The sequence below is a fragment of the Serinus canaria genome, chromosome 1, assembly GCF_022539315.1.
Source record: "Serinus canaria isolate serCan28SL12 chromosome 1, serCan2020, whole genome shotgun sequence".
NCBI lineage: Eukaryota > Metazoa > Chordata > Aves > Passeriformes > Fringillidae > Serinus > Serinus canaria.
Genome location: NC_066313.1, coordinates 99,103,762 through 99,119,249, shown reverse-complemented (window position 1 = coordinate 99,119,249; position 15,488 = coordinate 99,103,762). Strand labels below are relative to the sequence as shown.

At 39.3% G+C, this 15,488-nt stretch overlaps 1 protein-coding gene across 2 annotated transcripts in view; it reads left to right on the top strand.

Annotated features, from left to right (window-relative positions):
* The first annotated feature begins 1,907 nt into the window (after positions 1–1,907).
* Positions 1,908–15,488, top strand: part of ADGRG2 (adhesion G protein-coupled receptor G2) — a 58,465-nt gene continuing 44,884 nt past the window's right edge. For both annotated transcript variants that reach the window (XM_050977376.1, XM_009089698.4), the window contains exons 1-2: positions 1,908–2,039; positions 12,800–12,918. In XM_050977376.1, coding sequence (XP_050833333.1) covers positions 12,801–12,918 — 118 coding nt within the window. In that variant the 5' untranslated portion in view covers positions 1,908–2,039; position 12,800. The remainder of the gene's footprint in view (positions 2,040–12,799; positions 12,919–15,488) is intronic.

The following is a 15,488-nucleotide window of genomic DNA, read 5'->3' as shown; positions in this document are numbered from 1 at the left end:
ATCCATGCTTGTTTCTCAGACCTGCTCAAGTGTGTGTTTTCTTGGTAAGTGCATAGGAGTTTGCCTTTGGTTTCTATGCAAAACTGCCTAGATCCAGTGTAGTCCTAGAACTGTGTAGATGGCATAGATGGCAGCTAAGCAGAGCAATACAAATACATTGGGTATTAAGTTCTTTACTTAGTTTTTAGGTCAATACAAATCAATTTGGTTTAGTTTCTCTGGTGGACACCACCCAGCTGTATGCAATAAGAGTTTAAATAAACAGAAATATAAATTCAGCATTTTCCTTTTGTAAATTGCACAGTATTTTCTCCTAGTAAATTAACTTGGTCTGAGTGGAAAGAGAATAAGCATTTTGAGGTAAATCCCCTGCCTGTTATTACATTTCAGTACTTGAAAATTCAGCAACTGGCTGATTTTTACCCAAAAATCATTCATCAGAGGTGCTGGATAGACAGAGACAGGCTTCCATTTATCTGTTCACCAGTAACTATTCACACAGCAAGCAACGCAGAAAGCTTCCAAACCCTGCACTAGCAATAGGTAAGGTGTTCAGGAGTAAGCTGAACTTACGTTTCCAGCCTTGTTGAACCTTTTAGCCTTTCTAAGGAGACATCACTAAGCCACACTGGTACAGAGCAATGGCTGTGGATGTGTCACAGAGTCACGAGACAAATCTTCTCGTAGACAAGTGATATTCTTATGCATTGCACCCTTAGCACTAACTTTAGAACAATTTTTCTTTTCTTCCTCATTGATCTCAGACATCTAGATCAGAAGTGGTTATAATTCTCACAGGAGATTTAAACTGGGAACAGAACAGAGTTTGTGGACATTATGCCTTTCAGGAAGTGAAAGATGTTCCACTAAGCAAGGCAGAGGAACACAAATGTGTCCTGTCTTTTTCCTATGGGAAGAACTGCAAAAGCACTGGCCTTGTGTCCAACTAAATGCCAGCTCCAAAGTATCCAAAGGCACTACTGATCTAAGCAAAATGAAACAAGCCTCTTCATCCCATTTCTTCTTTTCAAGTATTTCTCTAGAAACCTATGCTCATCATGTGGACTCATTGCATCCTCAGGAAAACCTGCTGTCTGTGGAGTTCCTAGAATTTGTCCCTGTCTTATCTTTTCAGTAATACTGAGAAGAGCTGTCGCCTAAAGCTCCAGCCTTTCCCTCTGGATGTGCTTTCCCCACCTATGCCCTGGAGCAAAGCTTTTTTTCTCTTTTCAGCAGTGTCTAGGTACCAAACCTCCAGCCTACATGCAAGGAGAAGTTCCTAAGCATTTGGTATAAAATGAGTCATTGAAAATCCCGCCTTTTCAGAATATGCTTCATCCCAAGCAATTGAAAAGTGGAAGAGGAGTGCCACAGCTTCAGCTTTCTGCCGTCGCGGTAGTGAAGCTCATTTACACCACCAATAATCTGAACGGACTGAAGAAATGAATCTCATTGAAATGCAATGAAGGCTGCTAAATGTGCATAAGATATGGTAATAGTAGGGCTTCATGAAGTTAAGTCCGTTTTAAAGGTGAAGTTAACTTTACAAGAGAGAAGGCTAGTTTAATCATGAGCACGTTGCCCACCAAAGAACGTGGAACAGTTCATTCGCAGTGGTAGTTCCGGCCTCCGAGTTGGTTGTGCGCAGCCACCCAGTGTCCCCAAGCCTCGTCCCAGCGCAGCCGGCACTGCTGCTGGGCCGGCATCACGCCCCAGGCGCTGCCGGGACCGCGCCCGCACCCGCGGGGCCGCCGGGCGGGAGGGGCCGGGGCCGCCAAGCCCGCCTTGCCGAGGGGCGGCGGGGGCCGCTCCCGGGCGGCTCCGCCGGCCGCCGCCGCGCCGGCTTCCCTCGGCTGTTCGCAGCACCTCCCTCGCCTGCCTCCGCCCCCTGTCCAGTGGCTGTCCCAGCTGCCGGGGCCGCCGGCGCGCCTGCTGTGCCCAGTGCTGAGCGAGCGGCGCGGCGGGACGGGACGGGACAGCACAGCACGGACGCGACGGACGGGACAGCACGGACGGGACGGGCGGTCGCCCAGTGCCAGGTGAGCGGCTGCGGGCTTGCGGGAGCAGAGGCGGCCGGGGGCGGCGGGCTCCCGAGGGCGGGAGGGACGGGCAGCACGGCGGCTGTGGGAATGGGAGTCGCCCTGAGCCGGATGAAGGTGAGCGACTCTGCGGGGCCGGGCGGCGGAGGTGCGCGGCTCCTTGGGATGGGCTTTCCCGCCGACTCTTCCCGGTGGAATGAGCGAGGTTAGGGCCGGGAGGTCCCGCGGGGGCGGCGGTGGTGGCTGGAGGAGCGCAGGTCGGGGAGCTCCGACCTCCGCGGGCGAGCTCCGCGGCTCCCGCTTAGTCACGGATCGTCCCCTGGAGGGGCACTGCGGATCTCGCCCGGCCGGGGCAGCGCGGCCCGGGGGGCTGACGGGGAGGTGCCGCGGGCGGGCCCGGCCCGTTGGGACTCGCGCCGGGCCGGTGCGGGGCGAGGCCGCCGTGAGGGGCTGCGGGCAGCGCGGCCGGGCCCCGTCCTGAGCGGCGCCGCGCTGCGCACCAGGTACAGCGCTCGGTGCTGCTGGTGGAAAGCTCTCCTTTAGCTTTCCAGCATTAAGTGCCTAATCAGACAACGGCGAGAAACGTTTAGTAACGTGTTGAAATTGGTCTAAAAACTGACTGATTTTTGTAGAGGAGTTGGTGGGGTTTGGACGCGGTTTAGAAGAAGAGACAGGGTAGTGTCCCGTTGGGGCAGTATTGCTCGACTGGGTCGGGGTTTGCTCTCACACCCGTTTTTTTGTGGGAACGGATGCAGAGAATATATTCAGCTTGAAAGTTTTCCCTGCTTCTTTTGCATACATTCTGCCAGGAAACCTGCATCGCTGAAAGTGATGTCTTCACAGTCACCATTTGTGCACAATAAGAATTTCGAGCAGGGGGTTTGTCTGGGATTTTTTTGTCATGTTCACTGGCTAAGTGTACTGGAAGCATCCTTTCTTGATTGAATTTGTTTTTGCTTTGGAAATATATAGGTTTCATTATTCATGGATAGTATTTGTAACAATACTGAACTCTGTTGCTTTACTGTGTTATTTTCTTGAATTGGTTTATGTGGAAACAGGGAATAAATGTTTGTAAACTAGTTCAAGACGTGCTTATCCAGCAAATTAAATGTGTGATTGCACAAGCCTAGGCTGGTTTTGACTTCCATGAAATCACAGAATTGGTAAGGTTGGGAGGAACCGCAGTGGATCATCTGTGCCAACCTCCCTGCTCAAATCAGTTTGAGTAATGCTGAAGGTGTGTTGGAATGGGCTTCAACATGAGCCAAAATAGCGTTTACAACCTCCAGATCTAAGAGATATCAATCCCAAAGCAAATTAGTTGTGTCTTCAGTTCTGTCATTTGTACTGAAAAAGTAAATCTGGTGTTATGTGTGCCTACTCAGAACATGTTCCTCCCTGTTGTCTGCATAGGCTAACAGAGTACATCATCGCTCGAAGAGAACTGCACAAGCTGATATTCCTGTTCTTAAGCTTTTGACCTTAAGGGTATTCCCAAGTGGAAAGCAGACTTCTGTAACTGTTTCCATGGGGGAAACAAGCAAAATTTGTTCCTCTGCTAGGTGACCAGTAGTGTGTTTATTGAATTAAACTGAAGAACAAGAAAACCCATGTCTTTGCTTAGGAGGATCTCCAAGTACTTGTCTTCACTGAGGAAGCACACATAAAATTTAATGATGAAGACAAATCTCTGAAGTGGAATGTTGTGAAAGAAGATGCAGGAAAGAAATTGCACATAAACAAAATTTGCTGAGATACAAATTGGGCCCACAAAATTTTCTACTTACACTGTAAGATAATATTATGTCATTTCTACTCTTGTACCAAGTGAGCTAGGGTTATTGGTATCTTTGTTAATATTACTTTAGTGCCTTAATGTAATTCTGTAGATCAAATGGAGTTTGTTAGCATGTTCTTTTTTCTTCAGTGCCTTCCAAATTTAATGTTAAACTTCTGTTTCTAATACATCAACAGAAAGTGGCTCAGATTAGGGCCAGCTGGAGAGAGATGAAGGACTAGATTCCCATTCTCAAGTTAATTACTCCGTTTACAGTTTTTGTGCCGTGAGTGCTCTTAGTCAGGTCTTCCACTAGTAACTGTGGAGTGCTGGCAGATTGAGAAAGTTTGGGAGTTCATGGGAGAATAACTCATGTTAAATTTGAACAATTTTTGGTTCTTAATATGTAACATGATTACTGGCCTTGGCAAATGCAGTTTAGCTTTAAAACTGATCACTACACTTGATTTTTATGTTTTCAGTGGAATATTAGATTAGATTATTTGAAGGCCAAAGTAAGGGTAGCTCATGCAAGTGATCTCATAGACTCCAATGTAAAAAATAGCATAAATAAGTCGTGTTATTTGGCCTGAAATGTTAGCTATATGATAAATGGTAAGTCTGCTAGTGGTTTTGTATACTCTGTTCAGTTAAAAGCTTTGCTCTTTTCCAGATGCAAGGATTTAGAGAATATTAATTGGTTGGTAGGTGCTACTCAGCTTGTGAACATGAATGGAGTTGATATTTTTGTTTATTAGACAGATGTTCTTGATTATGAGGGTCTTACTCTTTCCAGTCATAAATTCCTGGTGGAGTTACAGTTGAGGAAGGTTCTATAATTGCTCTATGAAAAAGATAGTCTTGTATAACTATATGGTAATTAATAGGACTCAATTACTTGGGAGTCTTGCATTCCTTTTTTGACAAAATACCTTTGAAATTTATTGTTGTTCAGGATGGACAAAAGGTCTTTTGTAGCTGACATTAAATCAAAGACAAAAAAATTCCATATCAAACTCCTCTCTGCCTGAGTCACATGGATTTGTCTTCAGCTGTGAGCTGAATTGTTTGTATGCCACAGGTATTCAACCTGTGAGTGCTACCTACATCAGATTCAGGACAGTTTTATGGCAGGTATTGTGCAATGGAACTGATACAGGATTTTAGAAGTGCATCTGACTGTTCAAATCCCAGACTCAACATTTTCAGTCTTTTATTGGTGAGTTCTGTAGCACAGAAATATAAATACTGTTTGGCACAAGAGCTACTTTTCAGCTAGTGCCTTATAAAAATGTGATTTTGTTGTTCTGCTCTAGGTCTTCTTCTGCTGGCTGCTTCAATACGGTGTTCTTAACCACTCATAGAAAAAGTAGAATGAGTAACATGATGAACTTATTTTTGTTTTTTTTAAAAGAAAACTGTAGAATGTCAGTTATGCTAGATGAGACAGTAGAAAGAAAAGAAATACTTTATAAAGTTCCTCAATCTACTTAAAATACTTTTTCAATCTGTAGAATTTATAGAAAATTACAAAGATTTATCACAGTATTTCTGTTTAGTGAAATTTTCATGAGTACTTCAAGTGATGCCTTAGTTACCAAAAAGAACAACTCCCCACAAATTAAACACTATTTTCTATTTTCTCATTTATGGTGTTCCTTAAAGGAATCATTGGGGAGTTAAGATGTAAGAGATCCATCAGAAGGTTTGCTGGAAGTTGTCATGTTTGACAAGATGTGACACTTCTAGAAATGGTAGAATTTGAAAGACAAAGAGTAATGTGATTATGATAATTGTGGAAATGTTATTGTGAACACATAACAAAACTTAGCATTTTTGTTATGTAAATCAGTATCTTTTGCTGGTACTTTTAGTGGTCAAAATATTCTCTTAGTAAGTCCTTCAGAGAAAAGGACTGTGCTTCTCTGCCTGGATTTATTAGACATTTGGGCACGCCTGATTGCGAATGCTGCTAAATTCCCTGTTTAAGTTCTAAGTTCCCAAGCAAACTTTGAATACCTTTGTTTCTTTTGCATCAAATAAATTATGGGCATAAGCTGACTGAATGGGTTTCTGATGGGCTTCATGTTTTGAAGTGACTTTGTTCCTCCATTATTTATTCATAGCAAAGTCCATGTATTCATATAAGTTGGATTAAAAATGCTTTCCATTTTTCACACTCATCTATGTTTTGGCAAATCAGCAATGTGGTGATTGTGGTTTATTTCTGAGAAGGCAAATGACTTTTTTATAGAGGTAATGATAGTGGAAAAAGCCATTTGGAGTGTAGTTGTACAAAGAAAATTTTTTGAGCTGATACATTTGTGGGGGTACACACAGGAATGGTTCAGATTTAAAGAAACTTTTCTGGAACTGCTTTTAAGTCATCTACTCACCTATGTGATAACTTTCAAGTGTTTATGAATGTTTGCTATTAACTTGTTTCAGTTGTAGTATAACATGGGCAATGGTACCATCTCCTGTTCCTCTGCAGACACTTATCTTGAAACCTGAGGAGGAGAAGTGCTAAAGGAGGCCCAGAATGCTGTTCTGGAATAGCCCTGTTTTCTAGAGTATCTTAAAAGAGGTTCCCTAAATATTTACCCCATGTGGAGACTGAAGTGCCAACATGACTGTATTTCCTTAGGCTGTGTAGGGTAGTGGTGCCATATTCTATATCAGGGTTTTAGTGGGACTTTGGAAGATGGTTGCTTCAGTGCAGCCATCCTTCCAAACTGATGAGCTTTATCTCTGTGGTACAAATTATTAGCTTTGGTCATTGGGCTGATGACTAAAAGAGTCTGAGAGAGACTGCTGTAAACCACCCCTAACCCCCCTTTCAAAAAAAAAAACCTCCACCAAATACTTTTGTTCTTAGCTTGCAGAGAAATTTTAATGGCTCCAAGCACAAGATCCAAGAGACCTGTTAAGTCCATGAAGTGAAGCTTAGGATGAAATCACAGTATAATTTCTTTTTTAAGTTTTTGCAATTCAAGCCAAGAGAGCTTGGAAAAGAGAATGGGGAAGAAAAGTGTAAACTGAGTAGAAACAATTATTTACTTTTTATTTTCCTTCACTTAGAGTAAGATGAAACTTTCAGAATTTTTTTTTTTTTTAAAGTAGGATAATTGAAAGCATGAGCTGGACAGTCTTCTTTTTTGGCATGCCTGGCGCTTACCTGATTCCTCACAGCCTGCTTACATTGTTCACTGATACAAATATTTGAGGTTTAGAGAAGTCTTTGTCCTTCTCTCTTTCTCTCTTCATCTTTGTATTCATCTTTGTAGTGAATACAAAGGTTTTTGAAAACTTTTTGTGTACTTTTTTGTGCTTATATCTCTGTATACCTTTTCTCATGCTTTTACATGGCTCAAGGTGCATGCTTAGTGCTCTTTTAATCTTTTCTGATGTGCCAACCTTTGTGTGGTCTTCTACTCTGCAGAACACTTCTTGTTGTTTCCCCCCTCCATTAAACCTATATACTTCCATACCCCAGAGTATTAGGGAAAATGTAAACAACCTGTCTGAAGTTGAAATAATCAGACTTGTGCCAAACATAACTACTTTTATTGCATCTCTGTTTGTTGTGCTTTATCAGTACTTCGTAAACTCTTTAAAGAAGAAACCTGCTCAGGCATTGTCAGTGAAGGGCTTTTTGGTTTGCTCTAGAATTAATAGAGGGTGTGAGCAAAGCTGTGCTCTTGAGGGAATACACCATGCAGACAAGGATTTCCTGGTTAGTGTAAAACTTTTATAAGAGCTAGAGAAAGGTCTCTTGCTCATCTCCCAGGTGACAATCGGATATGAGGAGGTGAAACATTTCCAGTCTGGGTAAGAGGGAACAAAACTTGCTTGTAATTTCCCCCGTCCTATTTTTGCGCTATATAGAGCACAAGTTACTGTATAAGAGAATTAAGTACCAAACATGCAGGTTTTTTGGCCCTGAGATCCATAATGAAGAGCCACCCAATAGCATCTTCAACTCCTGAATCCACTTACACGAGCCTAAGTGATTAAGTTTGCACTTTTACATGAATCTAAGGGGAGATCTGTGAGTTGAACTGCAGGCAGACCTTGGCTTGCACAGCTGGGCATTTATAAAATAAAATAAATTAAAAAGTTATTCTAATGATAGTATCCTGCGGCAATTGAAAGGCTAAACAAAGAAATGAATTTCTCAGAGAGTTCATCCTCCAGTTCTTTGAAGAACTCAACCAACTATTAGTTTTGCAGGTGACTGATGTCTGTGCTTAAGTGGCTTGTTGCTCTCTGTAAGCCAACTTATTAAGAAGTAAAATATTTACTGTCTTTGAAAACAGTAATGATTTATGTTAGGAGGAAGGTCCTTGAACTTGAACACTTTACCATTACAGTCTTAGAAAAAGCTGTTTTTTTACATAAAGTGACTGAATAGAATACAGTTTTTACAGACATGATTAACACTGGAGAAAATTAATGAAAACCAAATTATTATCAGACAGTAATAATCCTATTACTGTCTTCTGGAAAAACACGTAAAAACCCCCCATAGAACATCATTTTGAACTCAATGGTGCTACTTCTGCTGTTAAGTCAGTAAATTCTGTATATGCCAAGATTTACTGTGACACAATAGTTTCCAACATAAGCGTCCTCCCTATTACATCTAACTTGCTTCAGCCAAAATTTAAAAATAACATGAAAACTTCACTGCATTTTGGTTCCAGTCTGGAAAATATAAGGAGTTGATGGAAGATGTCTACAGTCTTACATTCTGAAAGGAAAGACATCAAGAAGTTTTCCTACCAGGGCAGTTTGATGTGTTTCTCTTGCTTGTTTTAGCCTTTTGTCACCTGGTATAGACTTGAATAAGGCAGAATATCACAATAGAGCAGCCAAAAGCTTACCATTCATTATTATCCTCCCCCTAAGCTGCAGCTTCCAGAAATTTGGGAAATATTTTTATTGAAATCTACAATCTTATTAGGGGATGAATACAGAAGGTTGAATGAGACCCAAAGACCATGGATGAAATAAGTGTGGCTTAAACAAAGCAGTTTGAGGTGCAGCAGTAGACAGCATGCTTGGAAGTAAATGAATGATTACTTTGGGCCATGATTTCCAACATAAGTTTCTGTAACCAGCTGTTTATGCATTGGCAGTGAGAACCTGCTCTGGCTAAAACTTAGCATAAAAGAGCTAATAATTTATTAAATGTTAATGATTGCCAGTAAATAAGTATTTTCAACAGGAATTGTGAAATTTGGATGTGAAATTTTTTCAAAAGTGTTGTAACAAAATATGCTTCAGAACACAACTGCTGTTTTTATGTTTTGCACTTTCTTTGACTTTAATCCTATGAAAATATATCTGCTGTACTGCAAGGCAGGCAGTTGCTGAAGGTAAGTGCAAAATGTCTTGATATGTCACCTCTGGGCGCACACTTGGAAAGTTGTAAAGTGCAATAGCAGGGCATGAGCTAATTATTATTAATGATAGGAATACAAACTCCTTTTTTATACCATCTTCCTGTCTTTGTTTCCCCTAACCTCTGTAATTTGCAAAGAGTGTGATATTAATGCAAAACTGTGACACGTATAACACAGACAAAAAAAAATCCAGTTTTTCAAACTATGTTTATTCATTTGTTTTAAGAAAAGCACTCTCAATTATAGTTTGACTTTCAAATTAATAAGATGGTGTGAAATGTTGTAAGACCTGAGTACAAGGTTGTCATTGGTCAAAATAAGACACTCTTCATGGAGAGCAAACAAGACATAACAGATTTATGCCTGAGCCTTTAATTTTTATTTTCTGAATTTTCATTTTTTCTGCTGACCATAAAGAAATGTTTGCTATCGTCATCTATTTCAGACACTTAGCTCTTTGTAAATAAAAACCACTTAGTTGTAACTGAGAAAGTGAAGCCAGCTGGTTACATCTTTACCTGAAGTCTGTGCACATAATTCTTTCCCACACTTGGGTGGCTCAGTTACTGTTGTACTTAATTAGATTTGCTTGATATACATGTGAAAATCTTTCATCCTGCTGCAAAAACTGTGTATAATTATGCTGAGCTCCCTGTGTCACACTGTATTCATCTATTATGAAGAAGAATACAAATGTTCATTTAAACACATGAGCAAATTAATAACAAATGAAAAGAATCCCTTATGCCTGATTCTGTAATGTTAGCAACTATATATCTGCAATTACATTACTCTTCAGGATCATTAAGAATAAAGATTTAGGATTCTAATTTGAGAAGAACATAATGACCAAATGTGTTGGAATGTATCATATTATCTTTATTTGAATATATATGGTGAACTTGTATTTTATATCTTGCTTTTTTTCTTAAAAAATGTACCAAAGATAGCAGCGTATTTTTCTTTAGTAGTGTCTAAACAACTTCGTTGCAGAACTAAAGGAACACAAATATTATTTTCCCAACTCTTTTAATTGTATGTTTTATCTGAACATTGGAACAAGTCTTGAACTAGTGTAGCTGTTCAAAGTCTTGCAAAAAGTCAGTTGAGCTGACCGTGTTAGTATTTCACTTTATATTCCTGTTATCTGAATTTTATTGCTTTGACTGGGATCATTAATTTTCCTTTATAGCTTTGAATAGTTTTGGAGTTCTTGATGTGACTGTGTTCAAGAAGCAGTGACTCTGTCCCTACTTGTCTTTGCCAGGCCCATTCTGGAAGTGAGTGCAATGTCAAAAAACCCCAGATGAGACAAAAACCTAAATGTACAGAAAGTATTTATTACAGCCTTTTGTTTAAACACTAGACAAATATTAGCAAAGCTCCCTCTGAAATGACAGAATTAGAGGAAGGTCCATTCAAACTCATCAGGGCTACAGAGTGCTCAGACAGGGCTGGAGTCAGTACCAGAAATTTCTTGGCTCCTGTACTCAAATTTAGGCTTTTGTAATGCAGTTTTTATTTCTGGGGGTGGGACAGTAACATCATTGTCTAATGAGCTCTGCCAAACAAAACAGAAGGCGTGCTTGGTGGTTCAGGAGTAAACCTCTGTCCTAGTCAGCTCATTTCGTGTGTATCTGTTTGCAGGACTGAGGCTTAAGGAGAAAACAAAATCAGGGAGTGTAGGAGTGTTCTCAATCAGTATCAGATGTGACACTAAGCAAGCAGCTTGCCTCATTACTTAGCAGCATCAATGGCTGCACTTGTATTTTTGGGCTCCATCCCATTCACATTTCAACTCTTGGTGTCTAGGTAGTAGAGAAAAGGGATGCTGGAAGTTTTGTTTGTTTAAATACATCACTATGGATGGATGGTTTAGTGTACAAAAGATTTCCCCATAAATAGAAGAACAGATATGCAGCTTGGTTTTTCTTGGAAATGACCTAATTTGAGACTAGACTGGGAAATATAAGTAAGCAAAGAAAGGAAACTGGTTTTGGATCTCTTTTAACCCTAGGAAATTTCACTGTAAATGCACAGTCCTTGAAGTTGTCAGATGTATTTAAGCACAACAATTTTCATTATCAGGTTCTTAGGATAATTAATTTAATTCTGCTACTTAGGTTGCTGATGGAACAACTTTATTAATACACGATTTTTAGGCATTCAGAGAAGCAAGCTGAGGACAGGTTTGAACATGTTTCCTGGGGATCCTTAGAAAGCTAGCTATGGACATTTCTGGCTATTGTTTTAGCATATGATTTATTTTGTCAGCTTTTTTTATTTCTTAGAAGTATTGCATGTTGCAATTCTTGAAAACACTGGCAACAATGTTGCAGTGCTCTTTATTTTTAAAAAGCCTTTGCTTTCGGTTTCTATGTTATGTTGTTATATGTTTGTAATTTATTTGCATGTATGTTTAATCAATTTTTGAAATTTCAATTACTTAGCAACTTCACTGTTTCTTCGTTTATTCCTGTGGCACTTCTCTGGCAGAGTTCAGCCCATAGTAACCATTGTAAATTAAAAAATATTTACAGTTGTGTGAATCTTGAAAAAAAATTACATTTTAGCCCCAACCTTAAAAAAAATTAAAGCTCCTGAAAGAGTTCACCATTTAGCAGTGCCTGAAAAGAAGGGAAGCTACTGCAATCTGTCACAGCACCAACAGAAGTGCAGTGCAGTTTGTGAGCAGTGTGAGTGCTAACCAATGCACTTGCACATGCACCCAACTTGTGATGGCCAAGTTAAACTTCTGGTGTGGGGCAGAATGCTCTGATCCCCCCAATCAGAGGTGGGTGGATCATTCAGCTCTTGATAAAGCTGATACATGGAAGATATTCAGTATGTAAAGTTTACTGCTTTGCATGTTAAATAATCAGCTGCAGAATCTTGACACTATGTATCTAAACATTTTGTATAAGAAAATGCACCTGAATGTTTCTTTCAGCATACAAAATATTCAGATGCATCTTTTTAAAAAAGATCTTTAAAAATTATTTCATAGAATGGTATCTCTTATAACAGAAAGGTGGACAAACCAGGTTTTAATGATATTGTTCATGAACTTGCTTCTCACAGTGATTTGTGGTTTATTAAAGTGTGGGTAGTGACCATGAGAGAATGTGTGGGTAGTGAACTGAAGAGATGCTTTCTTACATACTTACTGAGATTATTAAAGCTTTTGGACAATCTTTCTATGATTGCTCTGACAGCTTTTGTTTGGGTTTTATGTTGTTGTGTGCGAATCATTTGTTTTTCAAATGCTGAAAGTCTTATTTGTGCAAGGAGTCATGCCCATGCTCTGATGTGTTCGTAGTCTTTGGAGAATTGGAGCTTGGATGGGTTTTCTATGGTTTTGGGCTTTTTTTCCCCTTTCAGCAAACATCTCTTTCTCTCTTAGTGTCTTGGCAATATACAGAATATCCGGGTATTTCTGTGCAATATATACCCAATAGTATAACAGGGTTGAGAAGATTTATGCTCATGTTGGAAACATATTTTGTCATAATGTCCATACACCTGCATGTTTTCTGGTCATTGTGATTTATTTATTTATCTGTTTCTTCTAGAATGGTTGCCTGGGGAAAACAACACTGCTGTGTTGGCAGAATACAGGACATTTTCTTGAGATTTAGGATTGTTCAAGCAGTCCTTTTGCTACAGTTGTTCTTGGCTACAGCAAGCAAAGGTAAGAGAATTTTTTCCTGATTTGTCTAGTGTTGGTATTCCAAATAAATACCATTAGACTTGATGAATAGGACTTTTGAATATATTCAAGCAGGCAAGTTTTCGCCTCTTGAAAACAAGAGGAAAAACTGTCACTAACAAGAAATGAAACAGTTGGTGCTTAGCATTTTGGATGCTTTGTATATTTTCATTAAAAATCATTGGTAGTAACTTCTTCTAGGCTGTGGATGAGGAAAGAACCAAAACACAATTTGTAATAGCAAGACAAGTTATTTTATTGCTGGATTTTTTTTTTGAGCTGGAAGTGTTACTATTTTCAGAATATGTTGTTAAATCTTTTACACTGCTCTTACAAAAACACCACAAGATCCTTTGAGCTTTGCTGTATTTAGGGCGTGTGTGAGTGTAGAACATCTCCTGCATTGATCTTGGTTGTGGATCTGAATATGGCTAAGGAAAAGGTAGTAAGGCCCAAAACATGTAACAGAAATTAAGTATTTGAACATGGCAGTTTATGCTCTTTATGTAACAGTAAATGAAAAATAAATTCGTAAGGTTCTTGTGAAACACTGACATGGTGATGGTTTTGTGTAAGGCTAAGTAAAATAAAGTGAGGTGAAATAATTTGTGTTTTTTCATGGCTGAAAAATTTCAGTTTTTTCTGTAAACTGATGGTCAGTCTGTTACTGCTCTGGACTCAGCTGATAAAGATAACAGTGCTTGTCATTCATAAAGCTTCCTTATGTCAATAGTGTGTGTTGCATTTATTGTGTCAACAATGTACTTAGTTTATTAAAAAAATTGGAGTGTTTTTTGCTGTGTACTTAATGGCTAGTTTCAGAACCTTCTTTCTTTGTCGTGGCATGTTATTTTACTCTAGGTCAGAACTTGCAGTTCTGATTTACTGCCTGATTTTTTTTAATTTAAGTATGCCTGCTTAATGACGCTGTACAACCAGTGAGGTTTTATGGGTTACAGACTAGATTAGTTTTGACTCTAATTCTCCAGATACAGTAACTTTTGCAAAATGTTTCAATTGAGACAGAATCTGAGATTCAGGTGATAAACCTGCTGCTAAAATGGAGAGGTGTTAACCTCTTGTACTTTAAATAGTACAAAGGAGAGAGCTGCTCAGCAGATGGACAGATGTCATAGAAGAGTTTTTCCAGGGAAAATTTAACTGTTTCTAAAGTTCTGAGGAAGCAAGCAAAAAGTCATTTCATTTTTCACCTTTGTATCACTTAAAACTGTCATTAATCATCAAGGGAAGCTAAACTGACACAAGAGTGTGTTTTTGTTTTCCCCCTGTTTTATTGGGGTGTTTTGGGTTTAGGCTGTCAGCAGTTAGTAGTGTCAGCAGCATCTCTACTCAGTTCTCTCCTCATCCGAGGTGTCAGAGTATGATTGTGTTCTCCAAAAAATATGTAGAGAGAAGAACTTCCTGTGTTCTTTTTGATGCTCAGGGTGCTGGATAGGGTGATGTTGTTTATCCCCAGCTAAACAAATAGAACTGTGAATGAAAAGGAGGGATGAAATTGATTTTGGGGAAGCAGTTCTTAGCTTCAGATTTTTAAAATATTCAACAGAATCAAGTGATCCACACATAGAAAGTTTAGAGTTTTAGGCTTTATAAAAAAGCAGTTATGAGCTCCAGATGGAATACATGAGTCTTTTGACGTCATTTTAATGGACTGTAGCGAGCCAAATGTGTCACAGGTGGCCAACACTTGCAAGGAAGTTAATAACTACTGTTGCTAGTTCAAAGCCAGATTGTGCAGACATATAAACTTGTGACTATTTTTATTCAAGAGAATGCCTGACTGTATTAATGCTCAGCTGTATACTGATCCAGTGGTTATTAGTAATACCAGTCATATAAGGAAAATAACACTGGTCCTGTAGGTCTAATTCTTAATACCTACCTCATGCTTAATATCTAATGGCTATCTCTTGTAAAGATAACACTTATCACTGTCTAAAAATGTTTAGAAAAAAGAAAGAGGTACATTTTTGGTTTATGTTGTCATTCTCAGAAAATTAATTTTAAACATTTAGAAGTATGTGCATTCATTTCAGGATTTCTTTTAGGGCTTAAGAGAACATGCTTATTAAATACATGCTTTTAGCTTAAGTGAGGGCAAAACCCCCAGGTTTTGCATCTCTTAGACATAAGTATAGTAAGAAGAAAAAAATTTTCATTTCTGAAAACGCTTATGTGCCCAAGTACAGCAAAAGACATGGAATAGTCAGCCCATGATTGCTACTGAATGGAGTTTTCTTCACTCCAAATTGTGTGTGGGGGGGGGGAGGAATGTTTGTTTGTTTGGGGTTTTTTGTTTGTTTCTTTTTTTGTTTTTTTAATTATTATCATTATTTATCTTTTCCTTACTCTGGATTTTTCTTACTCTGGAGCTGTTTGAAGCATTCTTTCCCTTATGCTCCCTTTTCTGTGCTGTAAAGGTGTGTTCATGGCTACTTTTCTGAGTTTATTGCATTGTGTGCATGCAAGGAGACTCCAGGAATGCCTCTGTTAGAGCACAGGCAGTTCCAGCTCCTCGGTTCCATGGTCAA